The 21,184-nt window shown below is 44.5% G+C and overlaps 1 protein-coding gene across 2 annotated transcripts in view; it reads right to left on the bottom strand.

Annotated features, from left to right (window-relative positions):
• Positions 1 to 6,281: 6,281 nt before the first annotated feature.
• Positions 6,282 to 21,184, bottom strand: part of cpm (carboxypeptidase M) — a 29,260-nt gene continuing 14,357 nt past the window's right edge. For both annotated transcript variants that reach the window (XM_018755982.2, XM_018755983.2), the window contains exons 5-9: positions 19,173 to 19,357; positions 14,784 to 14,954; positions 13,487 to 13,639; positions 10,485 to 10,633; positions 6,282 to 7,821 (exon numbers count right to left, since the gene is read on the bottom strand). In XM_018755982.2, coding sequence (XP_018611498.1) covers positions 7,573 to 7,821; positions 10,485 to 10,633; positions 13,487 to 13,639; positions 14,784 to 14,954; positions 19,173 to 19,357 — 907 coding nt within the window. In that variant the 3' untranslated portion in view covers positions 6,282 to 7,572. The remainder of the gene's footprint in view (positions 7,822 to 10,484; positions 10,634 to 13,486; positions 13,640 to 14,783; positions 14,955 to 19,172; positions 19,358 to 21,184) is intronic.

The raw sequence follows: 21,184 nt of genomic DNA, 5'->3' as shown, positions 1-21,184 counted from the left end.
AGACATTTTGTTAATGTGCCTCACAGATGTTTATGACATAAAGAAATAAAGTTGAGAGGATCACTGCCTGTGTGTGTGTCTGCAATGCACATGGACACTGCTTAGGCTCTGCAGTACAGTAGTGTTACTAATGAACGCTTCACTTTACATCTTCATCTCATCGCAACTTTGTCTCCTTAAGATATTGCTTGTTGTTAGGTTCTGCTTACTTCACAAGTTAATACAGTATGTTTATTCAAAAAATACAGGCTGACGGATAAAGAGTTGGTCTTTTTTGGCCTCATCCGGGATGGTGACGAGTCTGCTTACAGACAGGAGGTCAAAGAGCTGGCTGTCTGGTGCAGTCATAACAACCTGGAGCTGAACACACTCAAAACAGTGGAGATGATTGTGGACTTCAGGAGAAGCACCTCAGCATTATCCCCACTCGCCATCATGAACAGCACTGTGGCAACAGTGGAGTTATTCAGGTTCCTGGGTACCACCATCTCGCAGGACCTGAAGTGGGAGTTCCACATAGACTCCATTGTGAAGAAGGCCCAGCAGAGGTTGTACTTCCTTCGCCAGCTGAGGAAGTTCAACCTGCCACAGGAGCTACTGATGCAATTCTACTCTGCAGTCATCGAGTCTGTCCTCTGCACTTCTATAACTGTCTGGTTCGGCTCAGCTACGAAATCAGACATCAGAAGGTTACAGCAGATAGTTCGGACTGCTGGAAGAATCATCGGCACATCCATCCCCCCCAGCTCTCCAAAAACTGTACTCGTCCAGAGTCAGTAAAAGGGCTAGCAAAATCATTGTAGACCCCCTCACATCCAGGCCACTTCCTCTTCGAACCTTTGCCATCTGGCCGGCGCTACAGAGCACTGAGCACCAGGACAGCCAGGCACAAGAAAAGTTTCTTTCCTCAGGCCATCTACCTCATGAACAGCTAAATCCCCCCTAGAGAGAGTAAACCAGTGCAATACATAACGCTGTTTATATTTATATCTATTTATCACATCATATGTCTTACTCACATTCCCTTGCATTTGTATAGAACATACCTGTACATACATATAATGTCTAGTGACTATTTTTTTTGTATATTGTGTACAAGTTTATATTTTTTATCCTTTATTCACATATTCTATCTTCTCATCTGTGTCTTGTCACTGTCATTCTGTCTGTGCTGTAGAAGTTTCTGTCACCAAGACAAATTCCTTGTATGTGTGAACATACTTGGCAATAAAGCTCGTTCTGATAAGGAGTTACAGTTAGTCTTTTTCAGAAACACCAGCTGTATGTCTCGGTCCTGTGACGTCGGCAGTTACGTCACTGTACGACGTAAACTGTCGCGGCCCGTTTACATTTCTCAACATCCTCTTCTGAGGGCGCACTTCAATAGCGAGAGGCAGGCAGGCAGGCAGGCAGGCAGGCACGCACGCAAACCGCTTGTCCTACGGGGTCGTGGGGAGCCGGAGCCTAACCCGGCAGCACAGGGCATGGCTGGAGGGGGAGGAGGAGACACACCCAGGACGGGACGCCAATCCGTTGCAAGGAACCCCAAGCGGGACTCGAACCCCAGACGCACCGGAGAGAGTAGGACCCGGCCAACCACCGCTCCACCGCGCCTTCCAGAGAAAGAGGTACAAAACGTGCTAAAATCACTACCCTGTTCAGGGCCCCTTCAGCCCAGCAAAGCTCAGCTCCCCCTCCCCCCGCCGTAGTACCTTTGAGCAAGGTAAATTACCCTGAAAGAATTTGCTGTATATGGGTAGCGGAACACAGGAAATCACTGGAGAAACACGTCGTGCAAACGTATATAATAAATAATAACAGTGGTGGTGCTGTGTGTTGAGATTGTGTTGTTACGATTGGAGGACGCTGTGTCAGTCAGTGCGGTCGGAAGGAAGGATCCTTGGTTTTATGGAACACGTGGTGAAACTGAAGTAAACAGCAGCACTGACGGACACAAACCCTTCGGGTTCCACACAGTCTCTGTCCAGGACGCGTGCCACACAGTGTGTGACTGACACAACTTGCCTATTATTATTAATATTATTATGTAACAGTAATCATGTGCTGTGCAGAGTGAAAGACCCGCTGAAATGACCGCGGAGTAGTCTTTTTAAATCCCTTGAATGAAAACGGGTATACAGTATATTTTTCATAAGGAGTTGCGGTGGCTTTCCGTTGTACACGACTCACGTATACGACAGCTGAGTGTACATAAGTTCTTGTGGCGGCAGTCCGTTATTCCAAGATGTGCGTCTTTTCGATGTACAGCTGCTAGGGGAAATACGGTATTCATTTACGTGTGACGCAACGGGACTAAGTCGCAGTCCGTGCGCCATGTGTTTGTGCTGTAACTGCACAGGAATGAATGAACAGGTCAATACTGTACTGTATGTCGTTGCAACACAGAGCCCTTTGAGCAAAGTATGGCATCCCATGGTCCTGCAGTTATTATATCCCTCTATGCAAATAAATAAATAAAAATACAAGTCTTTTTTGGACAAGAGAATAAGCTAACAAATAGTAGTGTGTGTGTGTTTTTTAACCTGTGCATGATGATCAAGACAATTTAATTAAACATTTCTATGGATAGCTAGAAATGACCAAACAAGTTCTAGAAGTTAATATAACTCTCTTTTAGGAGAGAAGGATGTGTAATGCTTCAGAGATGCTCAGCAGCACATAATACACACACACACACACACACACACACACACACACACACACACACACACAGAGGCCACTTGTCCTGGGGGGGGGTCACAGCAAGCTCAGACATGGGGCTGGAAGGGGATACACACCCAGGATGGGATGCTAGTCTGTCGCTAGGTACCTCAAGAGGGACTTGAACCCCAGACCCACCCAGGAGCAGGCAGAGGCCAAACCCGCTGTGCCACCACATCCCCCCTCAGTATGTAATAGATTCTCTGAATCGAGACGTAGGAAATGCAGGCAAACATTAGACATGGTTGTTAAGAATCAGCGGTTATGTTTACCCTCAAATTAAGGCCCCAATAAAAGCCATCATTCAACAATAACACACACACACACACACACACACATTTTCTGAACCACTTGTCCCATACGGGGTCGCGGGGAGCCGGAGCCTACTCGGCAACTCAGGGCGTAAGGCCAGAGGGGGAGGGGACACACCCAGGACGGGACGCCAGTCCGCCGCAAGGCACCCCAAGCGGGACTCGAACCCCAAACCCTCAACAATAACTATGAACATTAATAACTATTTATTTATTTATTAAACTAAACTAATTAAAAATGGTTCCTGGTACCAGGTTACAGATGGATGAACTCATCAGAAATGGGAGTACAGGCAGTCCTCGGGTTACGAATGTCCGACTTACATACAACTCATAGTTACGAACCACCCCCTTGTTGACCGGAAGTTAATTTTTTTCGTGACCCTTAAGTAACAATCAAATAAAAACTTAATAATTAAACCTATTATATTAAAAATTCAAATTACATGTAATGATTCGTAATAACAAACGTGCACTACTTTGCAACGCAAAACAAAACATTGTGCATCTACAGCTGTTTTGTCGGCTCCTGGGCACGTGAGCCGGTGGTAGGACAGACTTCCTTCTTTTCAGTTGGACCATGTTGCTGTTAACAGTGGCTCATGTGTTACTGTATTTGGCTTTAATTTTTTTTTGTTTTTACCCTCATAACCATGGCACCAAAGCGTAAATGTGATGCAAGTGATGGTGATGCATCCAAGAAAAAGAAAATGATCACGATTGAAACTAATGTGGAAGTAATAAAGCGACTGGAAAACGCGAAACACCAACGAACATTGGAAAAGCGAACATTAAAGTTTCTTTAATGTTTTGCACGTGCGCACACACATTCTCTCGCTCTCACTCCATTATAAATACTGTAGTTGTCACAACCACATCCCTCACCTCAACCAGTCGCTTCAGTCGGAGCACTTGCCTATAAAAGACACTTCTCAACCTCTTCCCAGTTGTGGAATCTCACTGTAGACAACCATCCCCTCTGCGTTCTCAAACCTACCTCGCTTTGCTCTTCCAATCCTATTCTTCATTGTTCCCCAGTCCTGTTCCGCGTCTCTTTGATAACGACCGCCCTCCTTGACCCCCGACCATGATTTCAGATCCTCGCCTCTGTTCAGTTCACCGATTGACTGACCATTTGCCCATTCCCAACCACAAGAACACGTCTCGTCCTTTGATCTTGAATAAACGATCCTGCACTTGGGTCCGTGTCCTCTGTTCATCATGACAGTAGTAACATTTATCATTATTATTTCTTTCTACGTCTCTCTATTATAAATACTGTAGTTACATTTATTATTATCATCATTGGGGGGTGCGGTGGCGCAGCGGGTTTGGCCGGGTCCTGCTCTCTTGTGGGTCTGGGGTTCAAGTCCTGTTGCCTTGTGACAGACTGGCGTCCTATCCTGGGTGTGTTCTCCTACGCCATGTGCTGCTGGATTAGGCTCCAGCTTGCCGCAACTCCGCTTGGGACAAGCGACTTCAGATGATGCAAGTGAGAGATTATTATTATTATTATTATTATTATTATTATTACTGTATTGTTATACTAAACATGTTTTAGTGTATCCAAAACTGTTTTTTTAATGTTTTTTATGCATAGAAAGGTACACGATATACGAAGACAAACATTTGACAAACTGATATTAGGTACCCACCATACCTAACTGTTCCAGTTTACGTCAAAATCCGACTTAAAGACAGACTGAGAACATGGAACTTGTTCGTAATTCGGGGACTGCCTGTAGTAGCTTGTAATAAAATTAAGGGATTAAAAACAAGGATAAACCATCATCTGGCATTGGATTTGATAGTCCCCAAATGTGTTTTTTTCTGCAACATTTAATTCCTTTATTAAATTATTTGGGTTGTTTCACCTCACCAGGTGTTTCAAGTGCAAGTCACAGTGCTGTGAAGAAGTATTTGCCCCCTCCCTGATGATATATTTTTTTTTTTGCATATGTCACACAAATTATTGAGATCATCAAACAAATTTTAATATTACACAAATATAACCTGAGTAAATACAAAATGCAATTTTTAAATGATGATGATTTCATTTATTAAGGGAAAAAAAGCTGTCCAAACTTACCTGACCCTCTGTGAAAAAGTAATTGACCCCCCCGTTAAATCATGAATGAACTGTGATTAACCACATTTTTTGGAAAGCTGAGTTAAATTTCACTTGCCACACCCCAGCCTGATTACTGCCAGACCTGTTTAATCAAGAAATCACTTAAACAGAACCTGTCTGACAAAGTGAAGCATGCTAAAAGAGCTAAAAAAAAAAAAAAAAAAAAAAAAGGGGGCAACACATCATGCCGTCATCTAAAGAAATTCAAGAACAGATGAGAAACAAAGTAATTGACATGTATCAGTCTGGAAAGGGTTACAAAGCCATTTCTAAGGCTTGGGGACTCCAATGAACCACAGTGAGAGCCGTTATCCACAAATGACGAAAACTTGGAACAGTGGTGAACCTTCCAGGAGTGGCCAGCCTACCAAAATTACTCCAAGAGTACAATGACGACTCATCCAGGAGCTCATAAAAGAACCCAGAACAACATCTAAGGAACTGCGGGCCTCAGTTAAGGTCAGTGTTCATGATTCAACAATAAGAAGACTGGGCAAAAATGGCATCCATGGGAGTTCCAAGGCGAAAGCCACTGCTGACCAAAAAGAACACAAAGGCTCATCTCACATTTGCCAAAAAAACATCTTGATTATCCCCAAGACTTTTGGGCAAATATTCTGTGGACTGATGAGACAAAAGTTGAACTTCTTAGAAGGTGTGTGTCCTGTTACATCTGGCGTAAAACTAACATAGCATTTCATAAAAAGAACATTATACCAACAGTAAAATGTGGTGGTGGTGGTAGTGGTGGTGTGATGATCTGGGACTGCTTTGCAGCTTCAGGACCTGGACGACTTGCCATGATTGATGGAACCATGAATTCTGCGCTCTACCAGAAAATCCTGAAGGAGAATGTCCGGCCATCAGTTCGTGACCTCAAGCTCAAGTGCACTTGGGTTATGCAGCAGGACAATGATCCAAAACACACCAGCAAGTCCACCTCTCAATGGCTCAAAAAAAAAAAAAAAAAAAAAAACTTTTGGAGGTTTTGGAGTAGCCTAGTCAAAGTCCGGATTTAAATCCGATTGAGATGCTGTGGCATGACCTTAAACAGGCTGTTCATGCTCAAAAACCAATTGGCTGAATTAAAACAATTCTGCAAAGAAAAGTGGGCCAAAATTCCTCCAGAGCGATGTGAAAGACTGATTGCAATCAAGCGTTTGCGATAACTGGCAGTTGTTGCCACCAAGGGTGACACAACCAGTTATTAGGTTTAGGGGGCAATTACTTTTTCACATATGGCCAGGTAGGGTTGGACAGCTGTTTTTTCCCTTAATAAATGAAATCATCATTTAAAAACTGCATTTTGTATCTACTCAGGTTCTTTGTGTAGTAATAAAATTTTGTTTGATCTCAATCATTTAACTGTGACAAATATGCAAAAAAAAAAAAAAAAAAGCAGGGTGGGGGCAAATACTTCTTCACAGCGCTGTAGGTGCTAACAAAAAATGTAATCTCTAAAACGTGCAAGACTGGGGCTCCGATGGAAATGAAATTAAGGACTGGAATAATACTTTCATTAAAGACCAACCAATAAATGGAGATTTACCTTTTTGTCCAGTTAAGTTGCATATGTTAATCAGAATTTACAAAGACAATTATTTACCTCGATTAATATTCTGCATAGTATCTTAGAAATGTACATGTAGATTTTCAGTTTTTTCTATTTAATTAGTATTGCGGTTATATTTTGTCTAGCAATACAAAGGGTGAATATCTCCCATAGTTACATGGGTTATTGTGACACATTCTGCACTGCATACATTGCTGAGAACTGAGTGTTTAATAGAGCGATGTGTATCATGGTTCCTGGCTCCACACACGAATTCCTACACTGCAGGTTGTGTGTCACCAAAACAGTTACCAGGTTGATGGAGCATCTCAAGAACAACTGGTACCCTAGCAGTTATAACTGCTCCCCCTAGACCCCCAGGTTTCCGGTTCAAATCCCACCTCTAGCCGTAGAACCTTTGAGCAAGGTACTTGCCTTAAAATGCTGAGGAAAAACAACCCAGCTGTATAAATGGGTAAATAATTGTAGATAATTTACCACTTTAAGTTGCTCTAGAGAAGTTATAGATAAATGAATAAATCTGAAAGGCCTGGTTATTCTGAATATTGTTGAAACATGTATGTCCACACCACATTCATCACGAGCAATGTCACTCTCCACTTGGACACTTGCAACTTAAGCATGTTTCCCACTGAGGAAGCCCTGAATTCTTGTCTTTTTAAAATGCAGTTTGGTTCCCCTGCCTCTGATTAGAATCTGACAGCATTTCAAAAGAAAACCATGTAAACTGTAAGTCCAAAATTCCGTGTCAAAGTGCCACACAATGGCTTGTACGATTGTTGCACTGGGAGCAATGCAAATGTTACACAGATATGAAGCAGCCGGCCACATGTGTCTCACAGCAAGAATGGGCACAGCGCCATCAACAGGAGAACTGTGAGGTGACTGGGTGCCAGGGCAGGGCTGTGGCTCGAGTCCTGGATCTTCAGTTTGGAGGTACAGATCTCTGCGGATGGCGTTACGTCCGGGCTGCTGTAAGTGTTCCTCTTGAAAACAAAGTTGTGTGTCAGGGCGGAGTACTTGTCCGGCCCATAAGGAATAGACAGGGTCTCCGTCATTGCCTCCTTCTGCCCAGGGATTGTCACCTGTTGACAAAGTGACATGAGTAAGGTACTAAGGCAAGTTTTGCTCCAGTAAAAAAAAATTACCCACTTTGGAGAAATGTGTCAGCTAAATGAATGGATGGACATCGTGAACCTGACATTTTCCGAAAAGGACTATGCGTATAGCGTATATCATGTACCTTTCTATGCAGGAAAAACATTAAAGAAACACTTTGGATACACTAAAACATCTTTAATGTAACAAAATAAAAGTAATAATAACAATACAATGTAAAGATGATAAGAAAAATAATAAATGTAACTACAGTATTTATAATAGAGAGAGACATAGAAGGAGATAATAAATGTTACTATTGTCATGATGAACAGAGGACACGGAGGAGGCTGGACCCAAGTGCAGGATCGTTTTCTCAGAATCAAAGGACTAGACGTGTTCTTATGGTCAGGGATAAGCAAATGGTCGGTCAATCAGTGAACTAACAGGTGAGGATCCGAAATCGTGGTCGAAGGACAAGGTAGACAGTTGTTATCAAAGAGACGTGGAATGGGACTGGTGATCCATGAGGGACAGGACTTGGAAGAGCAGAGGGAGGGAGGTTTGAGAACATGGGGGGGGATGTCTGGAGTGAGATTATGCAACTGGAAAGAAGTGTCTTTTGTACCTGAGTGCTCTCTCAGAGAAAGAGTGAAGGATAGAGATAGAGAGAGCGAAAGTGTCTTTTATAGGCGAGTACTCTGATTGAAGCTACTGGTTGAGGTGCAGGATGTGGTCGAGACAACTACAGTATTATAACAGAGAGAGAGCAAGAGAGTGTGTGTGTGTGCATGCATACATTCAGAACATTAAAGAAACTTTAATGTTCACTTTTCCAATGTTTGTTGGAGTTTCACCTTTTCCGATCGCTTTATTATTTCCACTTTAGTTTCAGTTGTGATTGTTTTCCTTTTATTTGATGCATCACCATCACTTAAATCACATTTATTATTATTATTATTTTATTTTTTTATAGAGTGCTCTTCTCACGCAGTGACACAGAGCGCTTTAACACAGACAAACAAAGAAGACGGTCAGCTAATGGCTACCATAATGAAGAACTTATTATAGAGCTATAAGTATACCTACTGGCCACCGGGGAAAGGAACAAAAACTCCCAACTGAAAGCTGAGGGAGAAAAAAACCTCTGGGGGTCCATGGGCCAGTGGTAGCCCACCCCTCCTGGGCATTCTAGAAAATAACAATTTGTAAGCCAGTGTTTAACAAGTAATTATAATGTTGGTAAATGGCATCTTGGATCCCCGACTTGGCATGGAACACTCTGGTGCCATGGTTAGGAGGATAAAAACAAAAAAAATTAAAGCCAAATACTGTAACATACGAGTCACTGTTAACAGCAATGTGGTCCAACTGAAAAGAAGGGAGTCTGTCCTACCTCGGTTTCACACGCCCATGGCCTGACAAACAGCTGTAGATGCACAATCTTTTGTTTCGCATAGCAAAGTAGCGCACATTTGTTCTTAATTTTTAATATAACAGGCTTAATTATTAAGTTTTTATTTGATTGTTACTTAAGAGCGAAAAAAAATTAACTTCCGGTCACTAAGGGGGTGGTTCCTAACTACCGGCTGTACGTAAGTTGGACGTTCACAACTCGGGGACTGCCTGTATTCTGTTTTCAATGACTGAAACATCCATAAGTATATTCATATTTGGCATATGTGAATTCCAGCTCAAACTATTTTAAGAACTAGGCCCTGCTACAAAGAACACTTGATATGTGACTCAGCAATAGCAGTCATCCTTCTGCTAAAATACAGTATTATAGGATCAACCACATGTCTACTGGTGGACTAATGCTGAAGTCACACAGGGGTCCATTCGTCCACTTATCACTACCGTTACACTGACCTTTATCACCCAGAAACTGGTGTTAATATTTACTTGGGACTAACAAGACCTGGACTGGCTTAGCATTCTGTTCATGTTACTGGAAGCGTGTGCTTAACCAAGATGGGGTCCACAGCCATATCCAAACACGGACACTCTAAACAAAACCTGATATATATCCAGCTCACTCAAATACATGAGCTGCAGCTGTTTGGTAAAAGACTCCGTAGTTTTCCAGTTACATCAGAGAAACGGGCCAGTGTTTATCCCGGGATCCTTATTTTTGAAGTATGCAATGAGTCACTACTAGATCTAACATTAACAGATTCAAGAGAACTTCTTCAGGGAATGTACGTCCTCTGAGTATATAGACCAAGTGACAATGTTGGACATCACCAAAAATTTGAAAAGGACAGTCTGGAAATTGTTCAACACCAGCCTCAGGTTGAATTCTGTTTACAACCAGATGATTGCTGGGAGGGATTTGGGTGGGTTTCACTCCTAAACCCTGCATGGGATTTATTTTGATCCAGGGTCCAAATATGTTGACTAGCAACCTCACTGTTTTCTCTGTTTATTGCTGCTTTATGGGGATATTACATAATTAAAGGTCAATGGCAGTAAAGTATAATGAAAACATGGTAAATCGGTCCCTGTCTCTAAATATAAAGGAGTACGTTCCCATAGCAAACAGGAGAGGAGTATTAAGTTGCTATAGTGGTGGTGTTATCCCACTCGGAAAGACCATACATGAGGATACAGAACAATTGATAGCCCAGATGAAGGTCAGCTGGCTCACCTTGAGAGTGTAATTTCCAGGCAGGAGCAGTCTGTAGTATTCCCCATTGCGGTTTGTCTTGAAGGGGCAGAGGTTGTTTTTGTCCTTTACTTCAACAAGAGCGTTCTCCACTGGGGTTCCATTTGAATTGAGAACTTGTCCTTTCACCCCTGGAGAAGCATCACATACAAAGATTAATGTATCCCTAGCACCGCCCCCCCATCCCCCACCGCAAGCTGGCAGGAGAGAGTTTTTAATTTTGTACTGTATGTTGCAAGTACTGAGAGCTGAGATGGTACGCAATCTACTCTCTTTAAAGTACACAAATAATTCAGTTCAAGAGGAAGCACTCATAGGTGAGTAACCCACTGGGAACTGTTCCAAAAGCATTAAAAATAAGCAGATGAGTATGATCAGAACCTACGATCAGAACTGTTCAGAGAAAAGTCCAAAAGTCACTGTGACAACAGTGAGTTTGTTAGCATCTAATGTAATGTCAAATGTAACAAATGAATACTACAGATATTTTAAATGCTACTTGTATGGCAGCATTATATTCATTTCTTTTTATTAAATAACGGTTAAGATTTTACATTTATGTTTGTTTATTTAGCAGACCTTTTTCTCCAAAGCGACTTCCAATGAACTCTGTGTAGTGTTATCGACCCACACACCTTATTCACTAAGGTGACTTACACTGCTGTAAACTACTTACAATGGGTCACTCATCCATACATCAGTGGAACACACTCTTTCATTCACTCACACACTTGGGGTGAACTTGAACTGCATGTCTTTGGACTGTGGGAGGAAACCTGTTCTGGACACTTGGGTGAAGAGATGTGCTGAGCTGTCAACCAATCACCATCTGGTGGTGAACTGGATCAGATGGTGGGGAAAACTGACAGACAGACCCGTTAGACCCAAGCGCATAGTGACGGTGTGCTGGGAACGACTGTCAGAGGACCCTGTCCGAAATGATGTAAACTCCCACCTCCGTGAGAACGTGTCCCATGTCCTGGAGGAGGTAGAGGACATGGAGTCTGAATAGACCCTGTTCAAAACCTGCATTGTGAAAGCATTCAGGTGCAACTGTGGCCAAAAGCTTGTTGGTGTCATTCACAGCGGTAACCCAAGAACCCGCTGGTGGACACTGTTGAGAGGGAAGCCGTCAAGCTGAAGAAGGTCTTTAGGGCCTAGTTGGCTCTGGGGACTCCTGACTCAGTACATAGATACCAGCAGGCAAAAAAGGCAGCCACGGCTACGGTTGCAGACACAAAATCCAGAGCATGGGAGGAGTTTGGAGAGGCTATGGAAAATGACATTCAGTTGGCCTCAAAGAGATTCTGGAGAACCATCCGACGGCTCAGGAGGGGTCAGAGGAGTTTCGCTCAAGCTGTGCTCAGTAAAGGTGGAGAAACTCTGATCTCAAATGAGGACACTGGGGTGGAAGGAGCACTTTGCGGAACCCCTAAACCTGAGAGATATGCCTCCCTTACAGGAGTCAGGGCCCGAGAGTTCCGGGGTACCAGAGTCCATTTCCCCGGTGGAAGTCACAAGTAGTTGGAAAGCTCCGCAGTTGTAAAGCACCGGGGGTGGATGAGATTCGCCTGGAACTGCTTAAAGCCTTGGATGTTGTGGGGCTGTCATGGCTGACACACCTCTGCAGCATTTCATGGACCTCAGGGACAGTGCCTTTGGATTGGCAAACGGGGGTAGTGGTTCCTATCTTTAAGAAAGGGGGACCGGAGAGTGTGTGCCAACTATCGGACTATCACACTTCTCAGCCTCCCTGGGAAAGCCAATGCAAGGGTGCTGGAAAGGAGGCTCCAGTCGACAGTTGAACCTCAGATTGAAGAGGGATAATACTGATTCTGTCCTGGCCGTGGAACAGTGGACCAGCTTTTTACCCTCTCACAGATAATTGAGGGGGCATGGGAGTTCGCTAATCCAGTCTATATGTGTTTTGTGGACTTGGAGAAGGCCTATGACCGTGTTCCTTGAGAAATTCTGTGAGAGGTGCTTCAGGAGTATGGGGTGCCGAGGCCACTACTGCAGGCCATTCGGTCTCTACACACGGAGCGAGAGCTGTGTCTGCATACTTGGCATTAAGTCAAGCCCGTTCAGTGTGGGTGTTGGACTCCACCAAGGTTGTACCTTGTCCCCACTCCTGTTTGTGGTTTTCATGGACAGGATATCAAGATGCAGCCAAGGTCAGGGGGGAATTCTATGTGGGAGCCAGAAGGTGATGTCTCTGCTTTTTGCAGATGATGTTGTCCTTTTGGCACCGTCACATGGATGCCTCCAGCATGCACTGGAACAGTTTGCAGCCATGGTTCACTCATGGAAAAGGATGGCATGCCCCCTACAGGTAAGGAGAGAGAATTTGCCCCAGGTGGAAGAGTTTAAGTATCTTCGGGTCTCATACACAAGTGAAGGGAGAAGGGAGCGTGAGATCGGCCACAGACTGGGAGCAGTGGCAGCAGCAATGTGGTCGCTGTACTGGACTGTACTGGTGAAGGGAGCTGAGCCATAAGCCAAAGCTCTCTATTTACCGGTCGGTCTATGTCCCTGCCCTCACCTGTGGTCATGAACTTTGGGTAATGACCGAAAGAATAAGATCGTGGATACAAGCAGCTGAAATGAGTTTTCTCAGCAGGGTGGTGAGACTCACTCTCCGTGACAGGGTGAGAAATTCAGCCATCCGGGAGTAATTCAGAGTAGAGCTGCTACTCCTCCGCATTGAGTTGGGGTTAGCCAGCTGAAGTGGTTCAGGCATCTGGTAAGGAGGTATACCAGGCACGGCCAACTGGAATGAGACCCCGATGCCAGCCTAAGACCAGCTGGAGAGATTAAATCTCCCAGTTGGCCTGGGAGCGGCTGGGGATCCCCCGGGTTGAGCTGGAGGAAGTTGCGAGGGACAGGGACGCCTGGGCTTCTCCGCTCTCCCTATTGCCACTGCGACTCTAGAAGGACAAGCGGTCTAGAAAATGGATGGATGGAAGGGTGATTAGTTCACTTACCCAGGTGGACCAACTGTATGTATGCAAGCAGTGCATCTTTATTGTCATCCCAGAGTCCAGGTAGGTCTTTCTCCGGGGGATATTTACAACAGGACAGCTCCAAGGTGATCTCCAAACACTGACCCCAGACGTAGTTGTAGTCCTGCATCCCTCCTAAAAGTAGATTATATACTCTACAAAGATTGTTTGTACATGGAAGGATATGGAAAATCTTAGATACACGTTTTCATTGGAAGCTCCTTTGCTTAAAATCAGCGGATGTCAGGGAGACTGAAAAGGAAAATACCTGAGACAATGAACTCATGAATACTTTCACAAAAAAGCAGCAACTGTACAACATACAGCATCCCAAGGACACTGTAAAAATGTACTATTGCAAGTACATTGCTATGCTGATTTCCATCGTGTTAAGGTTAATTAATTTTATTAATGCTAAGATTTTCTTTCATGCAACGACAACTCAGGCTAGCCGGGCATATTCTACAAATGCAACGACATCGCATTCCCCGGGCGGCAATGCACTGGTGCCCCCCGGGGGCCAGGCGTGGCCGTCCCCGCACCACCTGGCGTCGAACCTTCATCAACAATCTTAAATTCGCTGGCATATCCTGGAATAAAGCTGAAGCGCTGGCAGAGGACCAGCAGCAGTGGAGAGACCTTGTCGCCCGATATGCTCAACAGCACGGGAGGATCTAAGACTAAGAAGATTTTCTTTAACAGTCCTCTGTAGATAAGGTGGTTTAGCTAAAACAGGAAGTAGCAATTTCTTAAAAAATACCTTTGCAAGGTATGATAGTAATAAGAATGAATGCCTGAAGTTAAACATATGAAACTAAAGCACACATGTTGCAGTGTTAACCCCCTCACCTGAAGAACTACAGTATAATCCAACCATGATCCAAGGGCTGATCCAATAGATAACAGAATTATAATTCATGGACATAATAGAATGAAAATTGATCCTTGTGTCAAGTAGGTAACAGATGACATTGGAAAAGTAAAATATATTCAGATTAGTTTTGCATTGTTCTTATACACAGCTCTTTAAATCACCTAACTTCATTTGAATTACAATCTGACAACTGTATATATTATATACCAATTCCTGGGAGAGCTTTTGGATCTTTAAACAGCACCCTAGTGAGTTCAAATCATTGTTTATGAGTATACCTCCTGTTTTTGTCATTTCTCCACTAAAAGCGTATTTTGCATTTAAAAGTTTAAAATAACAGCAAATAAATTTTGCTGAAAATGCAGAACCCAGACGCCAGTTTTGTGCCCTAGCATCATTGCTGACCTGGGAGAGGGTACCAGGAATAACCGTTGGTGATGCCATCCTTGAAGATTTGCGAGTCATAACAGTTGTTGCCGTTACGCATACGCTTGTGGTTGAAGGAGTACGTCTTGGCCAGATGAATGAAGACGTCATTGTCAGGGGCAATGCTGGAGCCTCTCTGCAGCTCTTCTCCTAGTTTAAACATGGTTACCAATGATGTTATACCTTTGCATGTCTACTCAGTGGTAGATAAGATACAAGTTAGGAGTATCCAACAGTAAGTCCAGCAAAACCGTATTCAAGTGGCCTTTTTGACTTTGGAAGCACATTACCATACATGTGACACCAATTAAAATGTCTACATATCTACCTTCATTTCACCATAACATCTCTGACCACCATAACTCTGACAGTACAGCTGGACAAGTTTCTTACTAAATATGCTCTACAGTAAATTGGTAAATCATTGTAAACAGCTTTGCAGAAAAGTGTCCACTAAATAAATAAAAGTGAACTGAGCTGATTTAAACAATGTTATGTTAATTCAGCAACAAAGCTGCTTGTCTTTTGTTTTGTGAAAACAACTCAGATGTGGAGAAATGTTTGAAATGCTGAAATGTGTTTTAATTGATAGGTAATGCTATACAAAAAATATGTAATTAATGCCCTACATGTGTAAACATGCCCATTTATTTTCATGAAGAGAGCCCTCAATGGGTAAATCAGAAGCCTATAAACTGTAGAAATATCACTACCCATTTTGAAATTTAACACAGTTACAAAAGCCTGTAGACAGGTTGCCGCATACAGCAGGCTGGACACCGGAGTGTGGACTCAGTTGTGGGATCTTTTTCAGCCAGGGTACAAGGGGAAAGCAATACTTATGGTCAGGAACAGGCGTAGTTCAATCTGAAGTACAAATGTCGTTCAGGAGGAGAATCTGAAGATGTGATTGATGAGGCGTACGAGGGTTGATGCCGTGGGAGAATGGAAACAGGGATAAGGAGTCGGGTGAGGGAACAAGGAGGGAGAGGCATGGAGAAGGACAGGTAAGGCGAATGAGACGTATCGTGAATACAGGAGGGACAGTTGTCTCGAAGAGATTCTGCAACCGGGAAGCGGTGGACTTGTGCCTATTATACCCAGCTGCATTGACTGTGACCAAGTGCTTGCAGTTGAGCTGAGGGCATGGGCATGACAGTACACCCCTCCTCACAGGCAGTTCTCTCTGCCCGCCAAGCTCTGGAAGGGGAACGACCACCAGGGCACAGCGCCGGCTGATCTGGATGGTCCCTGTGGAAGTCGGAAATCAAGGAAAGGTTGAGGATAACATGAGCAGGGACCCAGCACTGTTCTTCAAGCTCATATCCTTCCCAGTCCACCAAGTAGTGCAACCCCCAGTGCTGATGCTTGCAGTCCAAGAGCATGCAAACCGTGTATGCTGGGGTCCGTTCCACCTGCAGCAGAGGAGGGAGTGTCGCACCCTGTGGAGCCTGAAAGAGAGAGGTCCTGTAGAACTTGAGGAGGGACACATGAAAAGTGGGACAAATGCGCAACTCTGGGGGGCACTCTGGTAGATCACCGGGTTGATCTTCCTGAGGACCTTAAAGGGATCTATGTATCGGGGACTGAATTTTTTGGATGGGAGCTTCAGCTTAATGTCCCTGGTGGATAACTGGTGGATTGGTAGAAGAGGGTACACCAATGTTGGTCTGCCTGTTGCTTGTACCAGTGGGTGCTCTGGCAGAGGTGCTTCTGAACCGTCTGCAATGCCTCTTCGTTGCTCTGGAACCACTCATCCATGGCGAGCACATTGCTGAGACCAGGGTGCCATAGAAAGAGGGCAGGCTGGTAGCCTAGCATACATTGAAAAGGGGACAGTCCTGTGGATGAATGGGACAGTGAGTTGTCCGCATATTTATCCCAGGGCAGAAAATGTGACCACAGGTGTTACTTCTGTGAACAGTAACTCCTGAGGAAGCGCCCTAAGTCCTGGTTAAGTCTTTCCACCTGGTCATTTGCCTGGGGATGATACCGTGAGGTAAGGCTGACTAATACCTCCAACTTGCACTAGAAGTCACTCCACACCCTAGAGGTGAACTGGGGTTCCTGACTTTATATCCTCCGGCAGGCCATATATGCGAAATACTTGGTGAAACAAAGCTGTTTCTCGAGCAGTAAGGAGCTGAGGCAAGGTAATCAGACAGCAAGCCTTGAAGAAGCAGTCGATGACCAGGACAACGGTGTTATCTTCAGAAGGAGGCAGGTCCGTCAGAAAGTCAACTGCCACGTGGGGACCATAACCTGGAGGGCACCAGGAGCGGTTCCAATAACCTTGCTGGCTTTTGGCTCGAGCACATACTTTGCATGCCTCCAGAAATTCCTGAACATCCTCTTGGATGATCGATCACCTGAAAATTCCTTGCAACAGGGAGAGGGTCCTTCAGCTGCCTGGGTGCCCAGCAAGTAGTCTTAAGTTTTGGTGGTCCGTGAGAATGAGAAAAGGGTGAGTGGCCCCATCCATCCAATGCTGCCATTGCTCTAAGGATAGCTTAATGGCCAGTAGTTCCCAATTTCCTATATCATAGTTACCCTCGGCAGGCAACAGTTTACATGAGAAATAAGGACAGGGATGGAGTTTTGGTGGGTCTCCTTTCTTTGGGGAAGCACTGCCCTGACTCACGAGGCATCCACTTCCACCAGGAATGGAAGTGTGAGGTTAGGATGTTGGAGTATCAGGGTGGTGGTGAAACGTTCTTTCAGCAGCCAGAAGGCCTCTAGGGTTTCAGGGGACCAAACCAGCCGGGTTCCCTTTCCCGACATGAGGACATGAGCAGAACAGCTATGGAGCTAAAATCACAAATAAACCAAGCGATAGAAGTTGGCAAACCCCATAAACCATTGCAGGGCTTTGACAGAGGTCAGTCGGGGCCAAACTAACACCACGCGCGTTTTACAGATGGCTGTAGTCCATTCAAGAGCGGGTCCAGTCAAGAGAAGCACCTGACAGGTCACCCTGCTTTCCTCTGTGTTGTATACGATTCATCCGTTTTTGCTGTCCTCCTTCGCTGGAAAATCTGCAGGAGTTCCTGCATGGTTTCGGACAGCTGCCACAGGGTCTGTTCATGGGAGCCAAGCAGCACTCTCTGTGCTGAGTCGGCTATCCAAACCCTCTCAATATCCGCTGGGTCCATTTGTAGAGACTGAATCTTCTGTCACATACAGCAGGCTGGACACCAGAGTATGGACCCAATTATGGGATCTTTTACAGCTAAGGTACAAGGGGAAAGCGATACTCGTGATCAGGGACAGGCATGATTCAGTCTGAGGTGCAAATGTTGTTCAGGGGGGGAATCCTAAAACATGGTTGGCAAGGTGAAGTGAGGTTGGATGCCGTGGGAGACTGGAAACAGGGACAAAGAGTCGGGCGAGAGAATAAAAAGGGAGATGCACGGAGAAGGACAGGTAAGGCGAGGGAGACGCATCGTGAGCACAGGAGGGATGGTTATCTCAAAGAGATTCCACAACCGGGGAGCAATGGACTGGTGCCCTTTATACCCGGCTGCGTTGATTGTGACCAGGTGCTTGCAGTTGAGCTGAGGGTGTGGGGTACACACATCCTTGTTTTCATTGATTTGGCACTTGAGTTTATTTTGGTTTTCGCAAGTACTCTACTCAAAAGAAGTAAAAGCTTACAGTATTGGTAAAATTATATCATTCAAAAAGAACGACAACTGCTCAACTACTGCAGTAGCGTTTAGCACTATAAAATCGCTTCATGAAATTTCCAGGTTAAAATCCCACTCTTGCTGCTGTACCCTTGAATGACTGAGTAATTTTGGATGCTCCAGTAAAAATACCAACCTATGTAAATGGGTAAACATCTGTGTCACCTAGTGTACAAAACTAATAGTGTAAAATGCCTTAGATAAAAGCATCAGCTAAATAAATAAGTGAAGTGTTAATTTGGCAGTACATGGTAATCGACATAATTGGAACTAATTTCCCCACTCATTTTTTACCACCTTACTTTGTAGCCAAAGTCTTCACACTGGCCATTAATAAAGTACTCTCATGGTTTTCTTACCTGTGTTTTCCATTTTCCACTTTGACATTAAATTGTTTGTTACATCCAGACTTTACTTACACAGCTGACAGACAAGCTCTTGTCCTGTTTCTGTCTCCTTTTACATTTATTCATTTTGCTGATACTTTTCCCCAGTGACTTACAATGTTAAGCTGCCTACACTTATTTATCCATCAATACAGCTGTATTACCCAGGGCTCTGGGTAATTTCTTTTGTAAGTTACGGTAAAAGACTAAATGTAAGAACATTCTTTGAGAGAAAATAACTCCCCAGGCATAGCCTGGCATAGTCTGGCAATTGACAGAGCCTCTAAACAATTTACCCCCATTGCTGTTGTCATACGGGTAGCTGGCGACCACGGCACCCCCATGCAGGTTGGCTGAAAGGACAAAAGGCTCAGATTTCAGCCAGTCCATCACGGCTTGAACCTCCAGCTCACGCTCCATGTCATTTTGTGTGAATACATCAGGGAAGTTGCGGTTCAGGTCCACACCATGCTTGTTGAACCTGCATGAGAGGAGCAGAATGGATCACCGACCACATGAGCACTGTCTCTAACTTTTGTTTATATACACACACATAATGATACAATGTTAGAATTAAAGCATTCTGGTGCCAGGAAACGCACAGATAAAATGTAGGGAAATTAATTGGATTCCTGCATATTGAGAAAGCTTAATACCATGTCATCTTTGGACTGCTTTTATGAGGAGCACAGGGTCACAGGAACATACATGGAGACACAGAACACTAAGGAATACCAAATAGATCCACATACGAAGAGCAAGAGTTCAAGATCAGAAGGTTATAATATATTGCATATATAGTACTGTAGAACACAGTGCTCTGGGTTTGGATGGTGCAAAGAAGGACGCACAGGCAGCATTCATTACGAACGTTTATTGGAACACCCAAACACAGAGAAAATAAGTATCTCGGTCCGAGGACCTCTTTTTCTCCAGTACCTGCATCTCAAACCAGCCTTCCCAGCCTGCATAGCACCCCTCAACCTTTCTCTTTCTCACTGACAAACACTGTCGCCCCACTATATTCCCCGTAAATCCCCCCAGTGGTTGCACACGTTATTCACATTTTTTCCATAATTCAACTATTTACAATAAACAGATTTCCCACTCAAACTCACAGTAACGCGGGTCGTTACAGTACTTTCTAATATCACTGTATCATGGCACCGGCGCGAGGCGACGTGTTGATTGCTTCTCCTCGCAGACTTGTTAGTTTAGTGCATATTATTTTGTTTGTGTCACTATCTCTCCAGCCAGTTTACTCTCTTATTACTTATGACCACCAAACTCTTCTGCAAATACGTGAAGCAGTGCGATTAGACGCAATTCTTAGCGTTAAAGAGCTGAATTCACTACCTTCGCTCTGCCGCAAACAGCATCATGACTGCGACCTACCTGGGACCACTCAGAAGACGCGAGCTCAGAAAGGGGGTCGCAGGGCCGGCGTACAGGTGAGAGCGAAAAGTCGTGGGCTACAACCTCTGACGCCCAGCATTTTCCTGTCCAACGTTCAGTCTCTGGACAGCAAATTGGACGATCTACGGAACTGCTGTGTTTTCTGCTTTACGGGGACATGGCTAACCGCCAGCATGCCAGACCATACGGTCCAGCCTGAGGGCTTCTCAATCTACCACGCAAATCGGACTGGTTCATCGAGGAAAAAGAGAGAAGGGGGCGTATGCGAATTTCCAACTGGCTGCTGTGTTCACGGACATATTTAACACCTCCTTAAAAAGCTCAACTGTACCTACCTGTTTCAAAAACACCACCATTATCCCCGTTCCTAAGAAAAAAAGCAAGCTGCCTTAATGACTATCACTCAGTGGCACTGACCCCCATTGCAATGAAATGCTTTGAGAGGCTGGTGCTGGGACACATTAAGGACACCATCCCAGACACTTTGGACCCACTGCAATTTGCCTACTGCCACAACAGATCAACTGAAGATGCAATATCACACACACTTGACACCATTCTGTCTCACCTGGATAGTAAAAACTGCTATGCAAGGCTATTATTTGTGGACTGTAGCTCAGAATTTAACACTGTCATCCCAACCAAGCTGATCCACAAACTACTAGGGCTGGGACTGAGTGCCACATTGTGCAATTGGATCCTGGATTTCCTCACCAACAGACCCCAGTGTGTGCGGATTGGCAGTAATACCTCCTCCCCACTGACCCTCAACACTGGCACTCCACAGGGAAGCGTCCTGAGCCCAGTGCTATATTCCTTGTTCACACATGACTGTGTGGCCAGGCACAGCTCCGACACCATCATAAAGTTTGTTGACGATACCACCATTGTG

The sequence above is a fragment of the Scleropages formosus genome, chromosome 24 (genome assembly GCF_900964775.1).
Source record: "Scleropages formosus chromosome 24, fSclFor1.1, whole genome shotgun sequence".
Taxonomy (NCBI): Eukaryota; Metazoa; Chordata; class Actinopteri; order Osteoglossiformes; family Osteoglossidae; genus Scleropages; species Scleropages formosus.
Note: the sequence above shows the minus strand (reverse complement) of the source record. Positions and strands in the feature narration are given on the sequence as shown.